General features: G+C 39.7%; 1 protein-coding gene across 1 annotated transcript in view; it reads right to left on the bottom strand.

Annotated features, from left to right (window-relative positions):
- Pclo (piccolo presynaptic cytomatrix protein) overlaps window positions 1-18,874 on the bottom strand; it is a 324,402-nt gene that overhangs the window by 84,874 nt on the left and 220,654 nt on the right. The window contains exon 14 of the mRNA XM_033758844.1: window positions 5,154-5,279. Coding sequence (XP_033614735.1) covers window positions 5,154-5,279 — 126 coding nt within the window. The remainder of the gene's footprint in view (window positions 1-5,153; window positions 5,280-18,874) is intronic.

Below are 18,874 nucleotides of genomic sequence, written 5' to 3'. Positions count from 1 at the left end.
CCCTGATGAGTCTGAAAAGCCTTTTATAGCAGAGATGAACAGACGCAGAAAAGAAGTAGACTCAGTTAAACTTTCCCACGCAACAGCTCTGCAGCTTGGAGCAGAAAAAACAAAGCCTGTATATTCTACAGCCATTCACATTTCAAACCCTCCAGAAGACAATATTAATTCAGGCAGGGCTCGGTCTATACACTTCTGTATTTAGAGCCGCAGAGAGCAAATATACACCTAGAGGAGATAATTACTTCTTGTGTTCATCTGGAATTCACGGGACAGATGAAAAGTTCAATAATACAAACATGCATATTAGCCATCTTAGTCAAATAGGCAGCATTTCTTCCTTAGAAAATAACTGCATTCAAAATATGGAAAAAAGTCAATCATTTCTATTCCCTCCAATAAATACAATGAAAAAATCATTGTCATGAAATATTTTTAAATTAAAAGAAAACAGAACATTCTGTCGTACACATTTGGTGTTGTTACAGTAATGTTCAATTTCACACAAGTCCCTAAAAATCAATGTTTTAAACTAAATATTGCTTCAAAATGTTTGTATAACCTATTAAGAGTTGAAGTGCAAAGCCTAAACTTTTAGGACACCATGTATAAAATGCACAGCTATAGACAAGCGTGTGCATGCACATACACAAATACACACAGGACCAGGAAACACACTAGTTGAACAGCGTAAGTGTTCGAGGGTGTCAGGGTGGCGGTGGCCACCTGGCTAGTTAAGCTCTGGCCATAAAAGGACTGGACCTTCGTTATTCTAGGGTTGCAGCACAGGACATGGGGACAGCTTTTACAGGTGGAAAAAAGGAGAGGATTTGTTGTGTTAATTTTATTCCACAGAATATTTCATACTAAAGTGGTGTTTAAGTGTTGACAGTATCATGAATTTAGTAGAGCTGTTTCCAGGTGTTTTACTAAGGACTTATGATTAAGGAGTAAATAAAGCAAGGCTGGAAACCCTAACTAAATCATAGGTGTGGGCTCCCCAAAACTGCACTCCAGTAGTAGAGACTGTGCTCACAGAAAAGCCTAACTCAGCAATGTGGCAAGACTTTGAGAGAATAAGTAGAATAACTAATAAAAAGTAAAATCTTCCATAAATCAGATAAATAGCAAAATTACCAGTTCTTAAGATCAGATGTCTTTAGTGGCAGTCCTAAGGGTTGTGAAATCACAAATGTAACCGTAGTTCACTTCAGTTTTCTCTCTTGGATGAATTTGTATTATGTCTGGCTTTAAATTAAACATCTGATCTTTTTTAAAAAGGCCAAAGAGCCAGAATTTAGCTCAGTGCCACCACTGCCTGCCTTGCAAGCACAAGGTCCTGGTTTAATCTCCAGTATGGAAAAAAAAAAGGCCAAAAAGGTTATCACTTCATCATGGCACATGTCATTGATATTGTCTTTAGAATCATCTTCATCTGTAGTATTTGTTCATTTAATCCAATGAGGCTACGAGATTTTATCTGAAAATTATCAAGGTCATTCTGCCAAATGAGATCAGGAAGCGTTATTATTACACTTTTCTTACAATTTTCCTTCCCTCTTTTTTCCTCTCCCTCTCTTCCTTCCTCTTTATCCTGGTGATTGAATTTAGAGAACACTGAACCATATTTTCAGCCATTTTTGTTCTGTTTTGTTGCTTTTGTTGTTTTGTTTTTGTGTTTTTAAAAATTAATTTTATTAGTGCACTCATTAATGATCACATTCATCATAGAGAATTTGTACTGTACTTGGTGTATCTTGATTCTTCTTTTTCCCCAGCCCCCTCCTCTTACTTTAAGCCCTTTCTCCCTCCTTCTCTGCAAAAGTTTTGTTTTCATTTTTTCTTTCTATTCTTTATTTTTTCATTTCATTTCTTTCCTTTACCCACCCCCCCACGCAGCTTCTCATTTGAACATTTTTCTTCCCGTTTCGCAGTACTGATTATACATTTTGGTCCTTATTACTGTTCCAGCTTCACACCTCACAGAAACAAAAAGATGTACTTTTTAAGACAAGATTTTTCTAAACTGCCCAGGCTGGCCTTGAACTTGTGATCATCCTGCCACAGCCTCCCAGGGTGCGAGGATGAAAGGTGTGCACCACTGTGCAGGTTTACAGTTTTAATTTCTTTTTCTCATTGAGTTAATTGGTACATTTTAGGTATGCAGTACAGTTACATTCATCACTGGGATCTTGTACCTTTACATGACAGGTCTTGGTACTCATTTTTGCCCTTATCCCTGCCCTCCCTTCACCCCCTCCTCCCTTCCCTATTTACAAATACTAAATTGGAATAGATGGTCTATATCTCAACTTAATAAAGGCTGTCTATGAAAAACCAGTGGCCAACATCATATTAAATGGCCAAAAACTAAAAACCTTCACATTAAATCAGAAACAAGACAAGGATGCCCACTTTCACCACTCCTCTTGAATATAGTTCTGGAAACATCAGCCAGAGCAATTAGACAAGAGAAAGAAATGAAAGCAACAAAGATAGGAAAGGAAGAAGTTAAACTGTCATTATTTGCTGATGATATGATACTCTACGTTGAAAACCCAAAGACTCTGCCAAAAAGACTTCTAGACTTAATTGATACTTTTAGCAGAGTCGCTGGATACAAGGTCAACACTCAAAAATCAATAGCCTTCTTGTACACAAATAACAGACTCACTGAGAGAAATTAGGGAAACAACTCTTTTACAATAGCATCCAAAAAAATGAAGTATCTAGGAATCAATGTAATGAAAGAAGCAGAAGACCTCTATACTGAAAACTACAACACTTTGAAAAAAGAGATTGGAGAGGATATAAGAAAATGGAAAGATATCCCCTGCTCCTGGGTAGGAAGAATCAACATAGTGAAAATGGCCATACTACCAAAATTGCTATACAGATTCAATGCAATGCCGATTGAAATTCCAACAGCATATTTCACAGGACTAGAAAAATAATCCAAAAATTCATTTGAATTTTTGAAGAGACCCAGAATAGCAAAAGCCATCCTAGGCAACAGAGATATGGCAGTGGGTATAACAATTCCCAATTTGAAACTATATACAAAGTCACTGTGATAAAAACAGCATGGTACTGGCAAAGAAACGGACCTCAGGATCAGTGGAATAGATATGAAGATACAGAAACAACTCCAGATGTACTCAGCTACTTCATCTTTGACAAAGGAGCCAACCATCCTCACTGAAGGCAAGACAGCCTCTTCAATAAATGGTGTTGGAAAAACTGGATTTCAACCTGCCAAAGATTAAAACTAGTCCCTTATCTTTCACCATACACTAAACTAAATCCAAGTGGATTAAGGATTTAAATATTAAAAAAGACTCACTAAATTTGCTGGAAGATAATTTAGGCAGAATTCTGGAAGACATTGGCATAGGATAAGGGATGGGAACTAGCAGAAAGAATCAACAACTGGGATCTCATCTTATACAGCTTTAATTTTGAGATAAAAGTTGCCTGTTCAATTTCTTTTTGGAGTACACTGTGCTAAAGTGAGCCTATCACTCCCTTCCTAAAGTCTCAATACGTGTGTCCCGACTAGACTGCAAAAACTTAAAAGTAGTGCTGACTGTGAGAGGGTTGCAGGTATTGAAGGTTCCTGCAGACCCAGAGGTCTTCTCACAGTTGTTACTTCTTGACTCACCGGCCGTCACCTACATTAGCTATCCGGCTAGCTTTTCTAACTTTTGTGACTTTATCAGTACCATTATGATATTCGTAATAATACGCTCTTGGTTGTGTATCTGCTCATACGCTGTTAAACTGGCATTTTGAAAGCAACTGAAAAAAAGCAAAACCAGCCTCAGTTTACAGCATTTGCCATGTTCACACTGTAAACACTGCTGCTGTGACCCAGCCAAGCTGTCCGCAGGACGCTGAATTTCACGCAGGGACCGGATGTGAACAACACATTTTAATGAATGGGGCCGAGCGGTTTCTGGCGCTCCTACACTCATGAACAAATTCTGCCTCCGTTCCACATTTATTCCCATGGTACATCAAAATATCCAAGGACTGTTTTTGTGAGGGCTACATTTTGTGTGGGCCGAGCGGTTTCTGGCGCTCCTACACTCATGAACAAATTCTGCCTCCGTTCCACATTTATTCCCATGGTACATCAAAATATCCAAGGACTGTTTTTGTGAGGGCTCAACATTTTGATTTGAGACAATGACAGTGCATCATTTTAACATAATGAAAGGCTTTAAGCAACAACAGGCAGGATTTAAACTATGAAATGACCTAAAGATAGATTTACAAATAAGTATCTTATATAGAATAAAATTTAAAGGTTATATCTACTTCATGAAAAACAATGTCACTGCAAAGAATATTGCTTGGAGGCCACCAGCTATATACAGAGAGAATTTGGAGACCAGGAATGACCTCATTATTTGACTGACAGTTGAAAATTGTCATTATGTATTTTGAGGATCCAGCTCTAATGGTGCATTGAATAAAAATGATGACAAATATGGTCTCGCTGACACCTGTAAAGATCATTATTTTAAATGCTCATAATGTAATGCAGTGAATAGTGTCTCAGAGGAGACAGTGCTGAGTCCTGGGGTTGACAGATGCTTTCTCCAAATGGTCAAAGAATAGATATTTCAGACATTGCAGACTGCACGGTCTCTGTACCAAATGCAGTTCTGTGATACTAGAGAGAAAGCACCGTGCTGCATGTGTGAATCCGTGGCCATGGCTGTGTCCCAAAAGATGCTGCTTTCAAAAACAGATGGCAGATGCAACCTGACCTTAGCTTGCACCGAATCTTGAAGTTTTGTACCTCTAATCGCAATACACTCTGTATTTAGGAAACATTAATCCAGGTAAATCCAAAGTGCCTTTTAAAAAAACTGCCCCAGTTTGTAAAAACCCTTCACGAATCATCGACTTTGCAAACAACATATTCTTGCAACTTTCCAACTACCAAAAGAACAGTGCAATTTAAAAGAAAATGAACATGCTTGTGGATACATCTTGTCTGACATTGTGAGGTCAAAATTTCATGGCTCGCCATTAGCAGAGAAGCTTACCTATGCAGTAAGGAAGAGAACATTTATGTGCTAAATTAAGACAAGTTTGATATAAGTACATTCACTATGCCTTACTTTGAAACTGCACATTCTTACCTTCCACAAGCTTCCCTGTCTGTTCTGCACTTCCGCCAGGAAGAATCTTGGCAATATAGGCTCCAATTTCTCCATTATGTCCAGGGATTTCTTTGCCGCCCACAATCCTAATTCCTAGTCCATTACCTGTGTTGAAAAAGTAGCAAGTCGTTAGGAAGATGAAGGGAAAAAGGCTGTAACAGTTTTAGGAAAAAGTGAATGTAGAGCCTCGGAGTTAGGTACAACATTCATTTGGATCCTGACAGAGACGACAAAAGCACATTATTCTGAGTTCACTTATAGGTGACATGAAAAACGCTTTCTGAGAGCTTCACACAATCTATAATTATTAAGACGCATTAACAAATAAACTTTTTCAATTCATCTATGTTCAGTCACATATGAAGGCTTTGCCAATTTTTAACCAAATATATTATAAAAATTTTGTAAAAGGCTATTCACAGAATAAGAAACTGCTATCACAATCCACACTCAATGATTGGAGGTATCTGTGAAACTGTGATCCTAATCTACGAATTGCTATTTTCAACCTTAACTCATCAACTAATACTGTGGCATAACAGAGTTGTTCTTGATTAATAAACAGCTTATTGAACCATTCCTCACTCCACAGATTTTTCTATAATTAGCCATATGGAATGGAGACAGAGTAATTATTACAAAAAATCTAACTGACATAGATTTGAACTGCTTATACTTTAATATTGTGCTTTACTCTAGTATTACATATATTTTTATTCCAAATATCAAGGGTATTTTAACAAAACAAGTCCTAAAAGTAAGTGGAGCTCCTCATCTTTAATGCAGCTAGAATAAACTATTGCTTTAAAATGAAATGCTTTGAAATTCATTCTAGTGATTGAAACACCATTTTCAAATTCTTTCAAAGTCTCCAGATCCTGCATTTCTAGGTCCTGCTCTCTCATTTTACTTTTTGCAATCATTTCTGGGGCCAACACGGCACAGCTTAAACATTCAGCTGCAAGAAATATGTGTTGGAGCCTATGGGAACCTTTTGTCACTTGCGAAGCAGGCCATACTCTGGTAAAGAAAAATTCTTTTTTCCTGGTTGATGTGATAACTCCCTCCTCCTGCCCTTACCTTGTTTCTGTCTTATTTTTCTCCCATCTTCCCTCTCCTTCCTTATCCTCTGGTCCCCTCTTTCTGGTTTTGGAACTAAGTATTTTGAAGATTTTGCCTTTTAAAAAAGAACCAAGCAAAATGAGACAAAGTGGCTGTGTACTTTGAAATGTCTGGTTGATAGTGTTCACTGTTAAACAGATGCTACTCTCACGGGCCTCCCGTTTCTAGGTTCAACACCACTGTCTTCAGCAATATAAATTAAATATCACTGTGTGAATGCTAGCAATCCAGTATTAAATGAGTACAGACAACTGAGTTCTTAGACACCAGGCTTGCAGGAAGGTCAGGACTGGTGGCCCACCACTGCCTTCTGCTGCTGGAGATCACTGTTGGGCCTGGTTCTTGGCTTCAGAGCCTGGCAGAGCAGAAGACATGGGACTAACAGTTACTGTGGACAGTGTGAAAGCTTTCCTTTAAAAACATGCAAAGTAAGTGGGGGCAGAGAATATTTGTAGAAAAGAGAAGTTCGATGTCTAAGTCTAAATATTTTTAAACATGGAATGGTATTGACTAAGTGAAATCATGATTAAAGCAGGCTATGCAAAAAACATACATATGGACATAGAGGGAAAATCTTTACATTTCAATTTAGTTTTCAGTTTAAACATATTTTAATTTTACACATTTATTAATTTGACACCTTAAACCTTTTGATATTTTAAAATATCTCAAAGAATCTTTATTTTCATCATTAAAATAATACATGAAGCTGGGCATGGTGGTGTACCATCTGTAATCCCAGCAGCACTTGGGAGGCTGAGGCAGGAGGATCACCACAAGTTCAAGGCCAGCATGGGCTGCATAGTGAGTTCAGAGCCAGCCTGAACTACAAAGTAAGACCTTGTCTCAAAATAATAATATTAATAATACATGAAAATATTATATGATTATAATTAGACCATTAAGTTTGGACACAAAGTATTGTTTAATTTTGATAATATTATAGACTACATCTAAGTATTAAGGAAAAGCACATTTATATTGGTAAAAATGCTATCTATTGTGAGGACATTAAATCAATTTATTATTCATAATGAAGTTATCACATAAGGCAAATATATTGCATAGTTTATTCCCTTTAGTTGGGCAAAAGAGAAGATTATCTATACAAGTTTTAATGCTTATAAAGTACCAAGCGCAGTGGAAGCCCCCAAAGGAGCTCAATTACATCTACTTTAATGTAGCTTAAATGTTAAATTATATTCTGAAGGCTACAAAAATTAACTTTTATGTTACTTTACCTACTAATTTCTGTATTAAATTCTCAATATAAATATTTAGCAAAATAAAACCAAATTTTATTGAAAATCCATAGTCATTTCCCCATGGTGTCCTGTGAAACTTTAAATTTTTTCATTCGTACTGCACAGGAAGAATTAAAGAATAGTTCATTATTTTTCCTTAACTTCCACTGTTTTTGCTCATTACAGATAAGCGCTCTGTGGAGCATGACTCACATCAGCCGCCTTGATGTCAGTTCACGCTGGGCCGTTTCCGGCAGTATCAAGCGGCCCACTCCCTGCCAAGGCCGGTCCAATGTAAGGCTGAGCAAATGGCAGACTGGGTCGTGCTCATTAGTTTTTTGGATCCAGCTGGGACCGTTCAGCACCTTCTCCCTCTTTTCAAGCATGTGTCCACACATGGGAAAAACATTTTTATCCTTTGAAAGATGAAGCGAACATTTCATCTCCTATTTTTAAAAACTCAAGTTCATACCTTTTGAATGTAATGCACATAATATTACAATAAAGTATTACACAGGAATCAAAGAAAACATTAAAGAAACCCACACGCCCACAATTGCTGGAAGAGGTGCATTGCAGCTGGAGGGCCACACGACTGGAACGATAGTTGGCACTGCACATAAAGAGGACAGGTCAGCACCACAGCAGGGGACATGTGCATTCTGTCTTTGTCGAACATGTTTCAAATGTCAGACTATCAGAATAGTTTCACCTAAACACATACGAATTTCTTCTCCTGAAGCACTTTATTCCTCAGTAAGCATTTCCCTGGGTGCCACATTCATAAACACATCATGATGCAGTGACACAACGTTTTCTTCTGCCTTGCTTTTATCTGACCAGGGACAGTTGCGGAATCAGAATCACAAAGAGTAAACATTTGCCCAGTATCACTGCGAGAGACAATTAAATGCAAACTAATTCCATTTAGCATTACTTGGGGTCTAAGTAGTGACTGCTTGATTTGAAATGAGATGTTATGATAATAAAAAGTAGGATCAGTTTTTAGACATGGCTTTAATAATCAATTATAAGGAATTAATCAGCTGGATTTAGATACTAATCTCACTGATGGTGGCCAGGACCAGGGGTGGGGTTACCCAGTGTGTATGATAAACTGTCTTATTGAAAGATGCTTAGGTAACATTTTAAAGAGGAAGAGAAATACTAATATAATTCAAAATTGAATACTAAACCGAGATTGTGGCAGAAATGCATTATCATCATCACCATCAAAGAGCCACTTAATGTATAATCCATCCTCTTTGAATGCAAGCAGAAGTTGTGGCTTGCTTCTAATCAATAAAATCTGGCAAAAGTTATGCATGGCACTGCCTTGATCAAGAAAGACTTCATCTGAGCAGACTGGTGATTCTCCTGCTGGCCTTCAGGAAGCAAAGTGTGTGTGCCCCAGGCAAACACAGGGCATAGATACGGAGAGTGGCATCCAACTGACAGCCAGAGAGAAATAATTCAGCCCTACAACCATAAAGAACCAGGTTCTAGAAACAATAATGTGAGCTTGGAGGAAGACCACGAAGGCAAGAACACAGCCTGGCTGAGATACAGACTGAGCCTTGTAAGGCCATGGCCATGGCTTCCAATGTGCTAACTACCCTTCACATCAGTGAGATACAATACTTGACATCCAAACTTAAAGGAAAATAGGTTTAATTTGGCTCCTGGTTTCAGGGGATCAATTCATGGTCATTTAGTTCTAATGCAGAAATATTCATGGCAGGAGTAAAGGTGGTCACTCATGGAGGGTGGCAGGAATCAGAGCGATGGGAAAGAGAAGGAAGGGTCAAGGGACCATAAGAAGTATATAAGGTCACACCTGCAAGACCCACAACTACAACCAGACCAGAAGTGTGCTGTACCAATCCATAGGGCATTTCTTAATCTAGTCAAGTTGACCAACAAATTAATGGCCAAAATCCAATCCTTGCCAACTTGACAACCAGACACATCTCCTAAAACCATACTTAATCTCCAAATAAAGGCAAGAGCAAGTTTGCAAGCTCTGCCTAGCATGATACTATCCTACACATATTGGAAATTCACTAATTTCTTCCCCGAAGTCTGAGAAGTATGAGCAATTTTCAAAAATCCAAATCAAAGTCTATTCTGAGACACAAAGCAAAGTCTTAGCTACAAACCTCTGTAAATTTCTTTTAAACCATCAATACATATTCCCAAAGCACAATGGCACAGGGTAAACACTCCCAATCCAAATAGGAGAACTAGAGGCATAGGAAACAAATAGGACCAAAGGAAGACCAGAATACAAAGGACAAATATTAAGTCCCGCAGTTCATGTGCAGCATGCAGAACACACGGTGGGAAGATGTGAGTTTCAGGGTGTGTGTGTGGCTCACCCATCAGCTCTGGTAGCAGCCCACATGGCCTCTCTATCTACTCAATGTCATTGCTTTCCTTGGCAGATTTTCCATATTCCTAGCATCCTCAATGTTCTCAGTCTCCACTGAACTTTTGCCTTCATTTCCACAGATTCACACACTGCTCTCTCAAGGCCTCAGGTTTGGAGTTGCAAGCTTTTCTCTGAAATGTTGGTAGAAGCTTTCCTGATCCTACAAGTCTTGCCTTCCACATGTAGGGAAAACCAGCATTGTGTGGATCATGCCAAAGTAAGCCGCGAGTGGAAGCAGTAGCCAGCGTCCTCTGGGCCACGGCTGCAGTGGCCTCAGAGTTCAGATGACTGAACACAGGAAATGAACTGTGGGAAGCCAGTTCCCTAGATGAGCCTGCTTCAGCAAGTGGCTCAGATGCTCTGTTCTCAAATGAAAAGATGACATTTTACGGATGTTTGACCCCACCATGGAAGAGGTCTTGTTGTTCTTCTTGTCTCTATGCAAAGTACTTGATTTCTTCTTAATAGTGTTAATCTCTTCAGTAACCACATCTCTTTGGCCTCAACTTTACACATGTTTGCTTTTGGATCAAACTTTAAGTTTTTCAAAATTTTCTACTTTTTGCCTTAGTTATCTCTATAGTTCTGGTTATAAGTACTGGAAATACTCATGAAAAGCCTGACTGTTGGGATGCCTTGAAACTTCTTCTACAAGATCAATTAGTCCACCAGCCTTAATTTCAGTCTCCTGCAAAGTCTCAGGATGTGGGCAAAATGTAGACTTTTTTTGTTTTTTGCCAGAGTGTCCCACACATCCATCACTTGTGTAACCGCTAATGAATGCCAGGTTCCTATTTGAGATCTCCAGAGCCTGGTCTTTACCATACTCATTCTTATAAGCATTCTGATCAACTGAGCACCAACTAGAATCACCCATTAAGCTTGGTGTACAGCACCTTATGGCTCTGGAAACACTTCTTTAAAGCTTTCCAAATTTCTCCTGCAAACCAGACCCAAAGAGTTTTAAACCACAGGGTCAGCCCACTTTTCAGCAACAATTTTCTGCAATCACTTTCCCACCATTTGGCACAATACAGAACACCCACTACTTCAGGAGGAGGGACTTAACTCATCTCACAGTCCGCGTGTAGCTGGCTTTTAGGCAGGACCATCAAGGCAGAAGGGCATGGCAGGGTAGACAAGATCACTTCATGGCAGCCAGGAGTATGAGTAGAGAAACAGTGCCAGACCAGGGACCACACAGTATCAAGTCAAGCCTCCAGGTACCATGGAGAGATGCCCACCACCTTTACCAACCCCTGAGCATCCTTAGTTGTCAATTGATACATCATGACTGATAGCCACACTTAAGTAGGCCGGGCTGTATTCTTGACCCCATGAAAACTGTAAGACACTGAATGTAGTTGTTTTAAACCACTGAATTTGTTAGGCAGTGATAGGAAAATAATATAAGAATTAAAGTTACATTCTGAGATTTCTCTGCACACAACATTGGTGAATGTTAGTTTTGCACCAAAACCTGCAGAATACGTATTGTCAGTGTATATACACTGAACAGCACCTTACAGAGGATACAAATAAAAGGGAAGACAGAATGTGAAAAAGTGACCTCTTGCCCTTCATAAGTGATGTGGGAGAGCCACTGTCTGGGTTCTGAGACATTAGGGTTCTGCAGCCGTGTGCACAGGTAGCACCAGGCACGGAAGGAGCCTCTAATGTGACTTGGATGAATAGTGCACACTGACACGTGCTGTTCTCCCAGGAAGAGCAACACCTCAATGAGAGTTATGTTAAAATAATACATGTATATCGCATTCTCTTCCTAGAAAATGCTTTCAAGATGACATTATCTCAGATTTTAGTGGAGTAAGTAGGTTTTAGAAACCTTTCCTGTTTTACACATGAAGAAGTCAGGTTGTGTATAGGTAAGAGCTCAAGAGAACACAGCAAGCTTGCTGGGGCGCTGCAGTGGGAGCCTCCTCTTCCCAGGGGCCTCAGTGGGCTGTGTACCCTGTGTCTGGTGTATGCCTGGGCACCTGGCGTGGAGTCTCAGACGTGAGACAGCAGCACGGTCCAGGATCCTCTGCCCAGTCAGTGGCACTGAACGCGCGAGGGGGCAGTTGCCATCGGATCCTTAACAGGAGAAGCCACCAAGACAGGAAAGAAAGCTGTGGGACCAGCATCTGTCACCAAGAGGGCAGAGAGGAAAAGGTTCTGGCTCCGGCAGCCCAGAAGTCACACTGTGCGATCCGGACTGGGTCTGAGACTGAGTAGTTGGACAACAGGCTGACTTATATTTTTTCTACTGCTGCATAAGTTTTTATGATTATGTGCTCCTATCATTGTTATATATTGCCAAGATAGAATGATATATTTTGGCATTAAGGCTTTTAGCACTATGTACAAATGTAAGTTGCATTTTTATGTTTAAGTGAATAACAAACTGGATTAATATTGGATAAATATCTTGGTAGGAAATCTATAAAGACCAGTGTACATACAAGACTGGCAACACAATGATTAGTATAATAACCGCAGTTTTCGAGATGAGTTGAGAAACTGATTCACAGGGAAAAGTTTTAAATACACCGAGTCATTTTAGGGATATACATAAAATCCAGGTGTCCGGGTTATTTTTACACTACAGGCAGAAACTGTTCTCATCAAAGGGAATTCGCTATTGTGAGGGAGGTGTTCGAAATAGTTCAACAGCTTCTACCTACCCTCAAGAACATCTGTTCACTGAAGAATTATTAGTACAATTATTTTTGGTTATTTTCATTGCTGTACTTAAAAGTTACTGCAACTACTTGGAATGGACAAAAAATCAGGGACATGGTGTTAAATAACTGGTTTCAAACTGTTAAAATATTGCGTTAAATTATGCTTTAAACAAAAAATGGTTATGTTATTTTCATCTAATTTCTATTGCATCAGAATTACTGACTTCCTAATTGTCAAAACAGCTCAAAATATATGACTTTGAACAGATGGGTTTTATTCTACTCGTACTTTGTGCCAATAGGTTTTTGCATTTTACCAAATACTGACCTTAATTTCAGCAAGCTACACTGGGCTCATGAATCATAGCATCAGTTATGACCTGCTGACACTGTTTTATATTTAACATATTATCTGGGATTTCTCAATCTATCCAGTATGATGTCTATGGATTGAAGGAAACAGATGGTAACTAACTTTGCCAGACTTTCTCCTGAGCCAGACACAATTCTATGATGCCTCTGCAGTTATCTTTTTAACCACCTATAGTCGGACATTGTAACACTGCTCTTAGACACCACACCTACCACCTTCAGGACCGACAAGTTGAGGCTCAGAAAAGTTGCAAAACTGTCATGGGTTCCCCAGAACACAAAAAGGCTAAGATTAGAACTCATATATTTCAGCCCTACATCCGTGTTCTTTTTATATTCCTTTCCTCACTACTCTAACTGTGAAGAAAACACTCTAGAGGATGAATACAAGTCCTTACTCCTTTCATTGAATCTCACTGCTTCTTGCTCACTTCCCCATGGCTAATTCTCATGCATTCGACATTTATACCCTTTCATTTCACATTAATGTTACCATTTATCTCTTCTCACACAGTTCATGTTTCTTGAATGTCCTCACTTGCTTCTCACGGAATGATTACTTATCCCTTTAATTTCATTTTCTTGACAGTGCATGAAAAATGTGCTAAACTACCTACAGCTGGAAGCAAGCCTGTACCCTCACCTCGTTAGCAGGGGAACCATATTCAAGCAGTATCTGTCCTGACAGATGTCAAGAGAAGTGGCAGTGTTCCTGTGGAAGCAGAGTAGGCCTGACCACAAAAACTCCTTTTGTTACTAAGGAAGGGCATCCAGCTTTTCAGTGAAATTTGTCAAGAATGAATTGCAACTTAAGGACAGGTTCAACCTGAACCCTATTTTATTGCTAACTTATTCTTACAGTTTGCAATTAATAATTGAGTCATATAACTTGGCACTGCCGTGGATTAAAGACAAAAAAGTAAAAGCCATCATATGTGGGGCAGGAGAAACCAGGTGCCTAGGGCCCTGTGCAGGACACTCAGTTCCAGGGCAGTTCCAGCAGCTAGGACAGAGTAAGGCCACGCATGTGGTGTGCAGGTGAGAACTGTAATTTCTCTACATCGGTGGTGATGAACCTAGGGCATACGTGTTATTAAAGGTCAAGACAAAAATGTTAATGTAGGAGACTTTTGTTCTAAACCAAAGCCTCAGTGTTCTGTTTTAATCACAGTGTTGGCACTTTGTGATGCAGAAGTGGTTTGGGGTTGCAGCGTGGACACGTGTCTCTAAAAAGTTCGCCATCACTGCCTGGGAACTTCCAGGAGAAAAGAAAAGGAACATAGTTGTCTCAGCACTTTCTCTTCTAAGACTCAGTTGATCAAAAATTTTTTCCATGAAATATCCATGGAATGATATTAGGGGAAATGTTAAGCGGTCGGTAGCCATAATTTATCTGAATTATATGTGGTGTGGAGTAGCTCGTCCCACTTTTGCTCTGTCCCTCTTCATCCGACATACCATATCTGAGCAGCACTACAATTGCCGAGGTGGTCAAAGGATGCTGTATTTTCCATAAATTTAAAGGTGACAGTCTTGCCTGTTAAATGCAGGCTCTTAATTCGTCTACCTGTTCCACCATGTACTGATCCCAACTTTGCAGATTATGGCCCCTTTTCATACCTTCTTGTTCTCTGTGTTTTAGGAAAGCAAAACAGTAATCATCTTCTGTCTTACACTCTAAATAGGCCACCAAAAAGAAGTAAACTGAGCTAATTGTGGTCTAAGGCCGAAAATTAAGGCTCAGTGTGCATCCTCATTCATCAGTGACATCAAAAGTTCCTATGTATATGTTCTCCCCGCACTGTGCTCTGATGGATGAGGTCCCCATGCCCAACTACCCTTCTTCCCAAGGGCCAGGAACAGCCCCTGCTTCGCTGTGAGGAGGGGTTTTAGCTTCCCACAATCTAAAAAGTTCTTCAAGCAAACCAATCCTATCATCCTGCGGATCCGGGGCTACCTGGAGCTTCTCATGTTGAAGTAGCCTCCCACAGCCCCCTTGCTCACCCCGTTCCTGAGGACAGGGGTCCGTGGGTGCCCTGTGCCTCAACCCGGAGCACCTGTAGCTCATCCACTGCTACTGTTCCTGCATCTCCAGTCTTGGGTGGCTTATGCCTGCCCTGCCACAGACCGCTAGGACTAAAAACGGTGTGATTTAAATATTAAGCACAGTCCAAAGTATCATGGCAACTTAAAAATAATATTTAACATGATAGCAAATTTGGATTCAGAGTTAAGTTGAAATATTTGTAATCAAAATGGTATTGTTTTGAAATTCCTACAGTGAATAGTGATTGAAAAATAATTTCTCAGTTTGGGAGAGCAAATAGCTTCTAGTAATAAATCTGATATCTAAAAATATCCAAAATACCTTTTCCCCTTTACCTAATAATTTCATTTTTTGGAATATATTTTAAGGAAATAAAATAATAAACATCAAAATCACATTTTTTTACTGTGGCATTGTTTATAAGAGTGAAAAGGGCAGCAATGCAAATGTGAATTAGTTGAGGAATGGTTCAAGTATATAACTAACTCTCTTGTTCTCTGTGTTTTAGGAAAGCAGAACAGTAATCATCTTCTGTCTTACACTCTAAATAGGCCACCAAAAAGAAGTAAATTGGGCTAATTGTGATCTAAAGTTGAAAATTAACAATACAGTACAATAAAAACTGGTCATTAAAATTGCTTGTGGAGAATCTTAGATGTAGAATTTTAGGCTATTTGCATGATATTTAAATGCATTTATGAACTACATTACAATATATTTTCAACTTAGCATGTGTACCCTGTATATAAAAGAAACAGGAAAGAAAGGAAGAAAATATAAATTGTGAAATTATGATGGTTTTATTTTTATAGCTTTCTATTTTCACCACTACCATATGTATGGAATTATTATGTTAACATTACATAAATTTAAAAATATATTCAAGCTTATATACAAAGCAAAAATTGTCTATATGCATACATGTACCTGTAGTTTATGATAATTATTTTTGTATTTAATGTATTTAATAAATACAATTAATTTATTCCTATGGCTGTATCTAGATGTCCCTCCAAAGCCTTTTGTAGTTATAGGTGGGGTTTTTCTGAGATGGCTGTATCAACAGTATGTGATGCTGGGATTAAGGTTGTGTGATTACTAAATTAGTCCACTGATTAGTTTGACACAGTTCTGGGTATGATTTGGGTGCCCCACCATTGGTGTATGTGGTACTTGCCCTAAGGGTGGGTAGCCTTGATAAAACACAAGGGACAGAAAGAGGCTAGTGTTATTGTTTGTCCCTTGTTACTTGCTTGCTGCTTGCTGCCTTCTGCCTGCCCTACTTTTCCATGAACTCTTTCTCCACTGCAATGCCCCTCTGCCATGTCACTCTGCTTGGAGCCAGCCAACTATGAACTGAAACCTCTACAAGCTGTGGGCTCAATAAATGTTTCCTCCTTTAACTTTGTGTATTGAGTATTCTGTCTCAGTAACAAGAAAAGTAACCAAGACAGAATTTGATACCACAGAAGTGGGGTTGTTGCTGTGACTATATCTGGCCATGTGGTTCAGGAACCTTTGAGACTGGTTTGTGGGAAGAGTTTGGAAAGGTTTGGAGATATCGGTGGCTGAAGAAGCAGCCCTGCAATGTTTTAAACTACTTAGTAGATTCCAATCAGAGCTCAGAACACCAGAAAGCTGATAGGAATGTTGCCAGTAGAGACCAGGTTCAGGAGGTTTCTTCTGGGAAGAAGGATTGCGCTGGTGTTGGACTCCAGATGATGTGTGTTATGGCTTGGCAAAAAGTTTGTCTTTATTTTGCTCATGTCCAGAGACTTTGCCTGAGACAGATTAAGGGCTGTGGACTAACTAATCTTAAAGCAGAAATTGAAGGCAGTCTAATGCTGAGGTGGTAGCATGGCTACTGTTGGGGCCTTTTAGATAGATTTATGTTGAGAATTGAGAGCAAAGGGCCCTACAGAATGATTTAAAATGCTTCGAGTTTGGCAAGAAATGAAGCTCCTGTAAAACTTCAGCCTGAAAAGATGAAACAGAGGAGAAACTGGTCCCTGATAAGACTAGCAAGAAGAGGATAGTAGAAAAGATGACCATAGGACATCACAAGATCCAGCAGGACCCTACCTTTTGCAGCCTCAAAACTGCAAAAGTGAAAGACTTGGCTTTAAGAAGAGCACTATGTTCCAGAAGAGCGGTGGCCTAGGGAAACTGTTCCTTGGGATTTGGTTCACAGGCAACTTGGCCCCTGAAGCAAAGAGAGAAGCCTGGCTACTGCTCCAGTTGGAGGCAGACCTTGGCAAAATTAATGTACCTGTTTTAGGTGCATGAAAAATGCAAGAGTTGTGGGGTCAGAAAGGCTTTTACTTAGATTTCAGAAGAAGGCCTGAGAGGCCAGGCAGTGTGTCCCTGAGATGGCAGTGTATGAAGCTGTGAGTATGAAGCTGAGGTGCCCTGGAGACCCTAGAGGTTTGGGGAAGCCAGGAATGTGGATCATATGGGAAAAGCTGTGACAAGTGAGCAGAACCAGCCCAAGAGAGAAGCTGAGGGAGCTACAACCACTAGCAGTGCCACAAGAGTAGAGAAACCCAAGGCCTTTGGAGCTCACATCTTACCATAGATTGCCTAGAATGCTGAATGCGTAAGTACAGGAATTAATGTTTGCCCTGCTGGATTTTGCTCTTGCTTTGTTCCCATTCCTTTGTATCTTCCTTTTTGTACCTCCTGGAATAGAAATGTCTATCTTGTGCCATTGAATGTTGGAAGTATTTAACTTTCTTTTCATTTGTGCAGGGGCTCTAAACTAAGAGTTTGCCTTAAATCTCAGAGGGGACTTTGGACTTGGACTTTTCAGAAATGTTGAAACTGTAAGGACTTTGATAAATCAAAGATGGACTAAATGCCTTTTGCATAAAGGGATGTGCATGAGTGTTGGGGGACTAGGGCCGGAAAGTATAGTTTGTGTTTAGAAATCCCCCCAAAGCCTCAGGCAGCATTAGGTTGGGCTTTTCAGATGTGGCTGGATCCGGAGTGTGTGATGCTGAGATTAGTGGTATGTTGCTACTAAATTAGTCTACTGTCTGGTTTGGCTTATTTCTGGGTATGATTAAGGGTTCCCTGTCCTGGGTGTCAGTGCTATCTGCCCTAAGGTTGGGCAGGCTGGTAAGATGTAAGGGACAGGAAGAGGGCCACTTGTTGCTTGTTGGCTTTTTGCTTATTACTGCTGCTGTTTGTCCTCCATTGCCTTCTGCCTGGCATGGATTATTTCCCCTCTGCGATGCCCTCTGCCACATGCCACCCTGCATTGGAGTCAGTCAATCATGGACTGAAATCTCTCCAAAATAAACCTTTCCTCCTTTAACTTTGGGTGTCAGGTAGTTCCTTTCAGCAATGAGAAAAGTAATTAGGACATATACTTAATAAATAGTCCCATGTATTCATTATTTAATGTGCAATACTTTTACTTCTTCAAGGATTTTGACAGTTCTCAAAAGTAGAGCTACCCCCAACACACAGTATATCTTCCATGTCTGCCTGGTGTGATCCTGTATCCATATCATTACCACACGCCTACTTGTGCATAGTGGGAACAGCCCTGAATTCTCTTCTCTGTAACCCAATATTACTTCTAGTAGATTTCCCAGATACAGAAAGCGGGTAAATTGTGTCTTTAACATTTGTATTTTTATTGGTGTAGAACATGAGAGCTTTTTAAACTAATCTACTGACAATAATCTAATGACAATAATATTTCTTGGGCCGGGGATTTGGCTCAGTGGTTCTGCCACCTGCCTCGCAAGTGCAAGGGCCCGAGTTTGATCCCCAGTACATATATATATATACAT

Source organism: Fukomys damarensis, unplaced genomic scaffold (genome assembly GCF_012274545.1).
Source record: "Fukomys damarensis isolate Sample0158 unplaced genomic scaffold, DMR_v1.0_HiC HiC_scaffold_4, whole genome shotgun sequence".
NCBI classification, from domain to species: Eukaryota; Metazoa; Chordata; class Mammalia; order Rodentia; family Bathyergidae; genus Fukomys; species Fukomys damarensis.
This window is presented reverse-complemented; position numbering and strand designations above follow the sequence as displayed.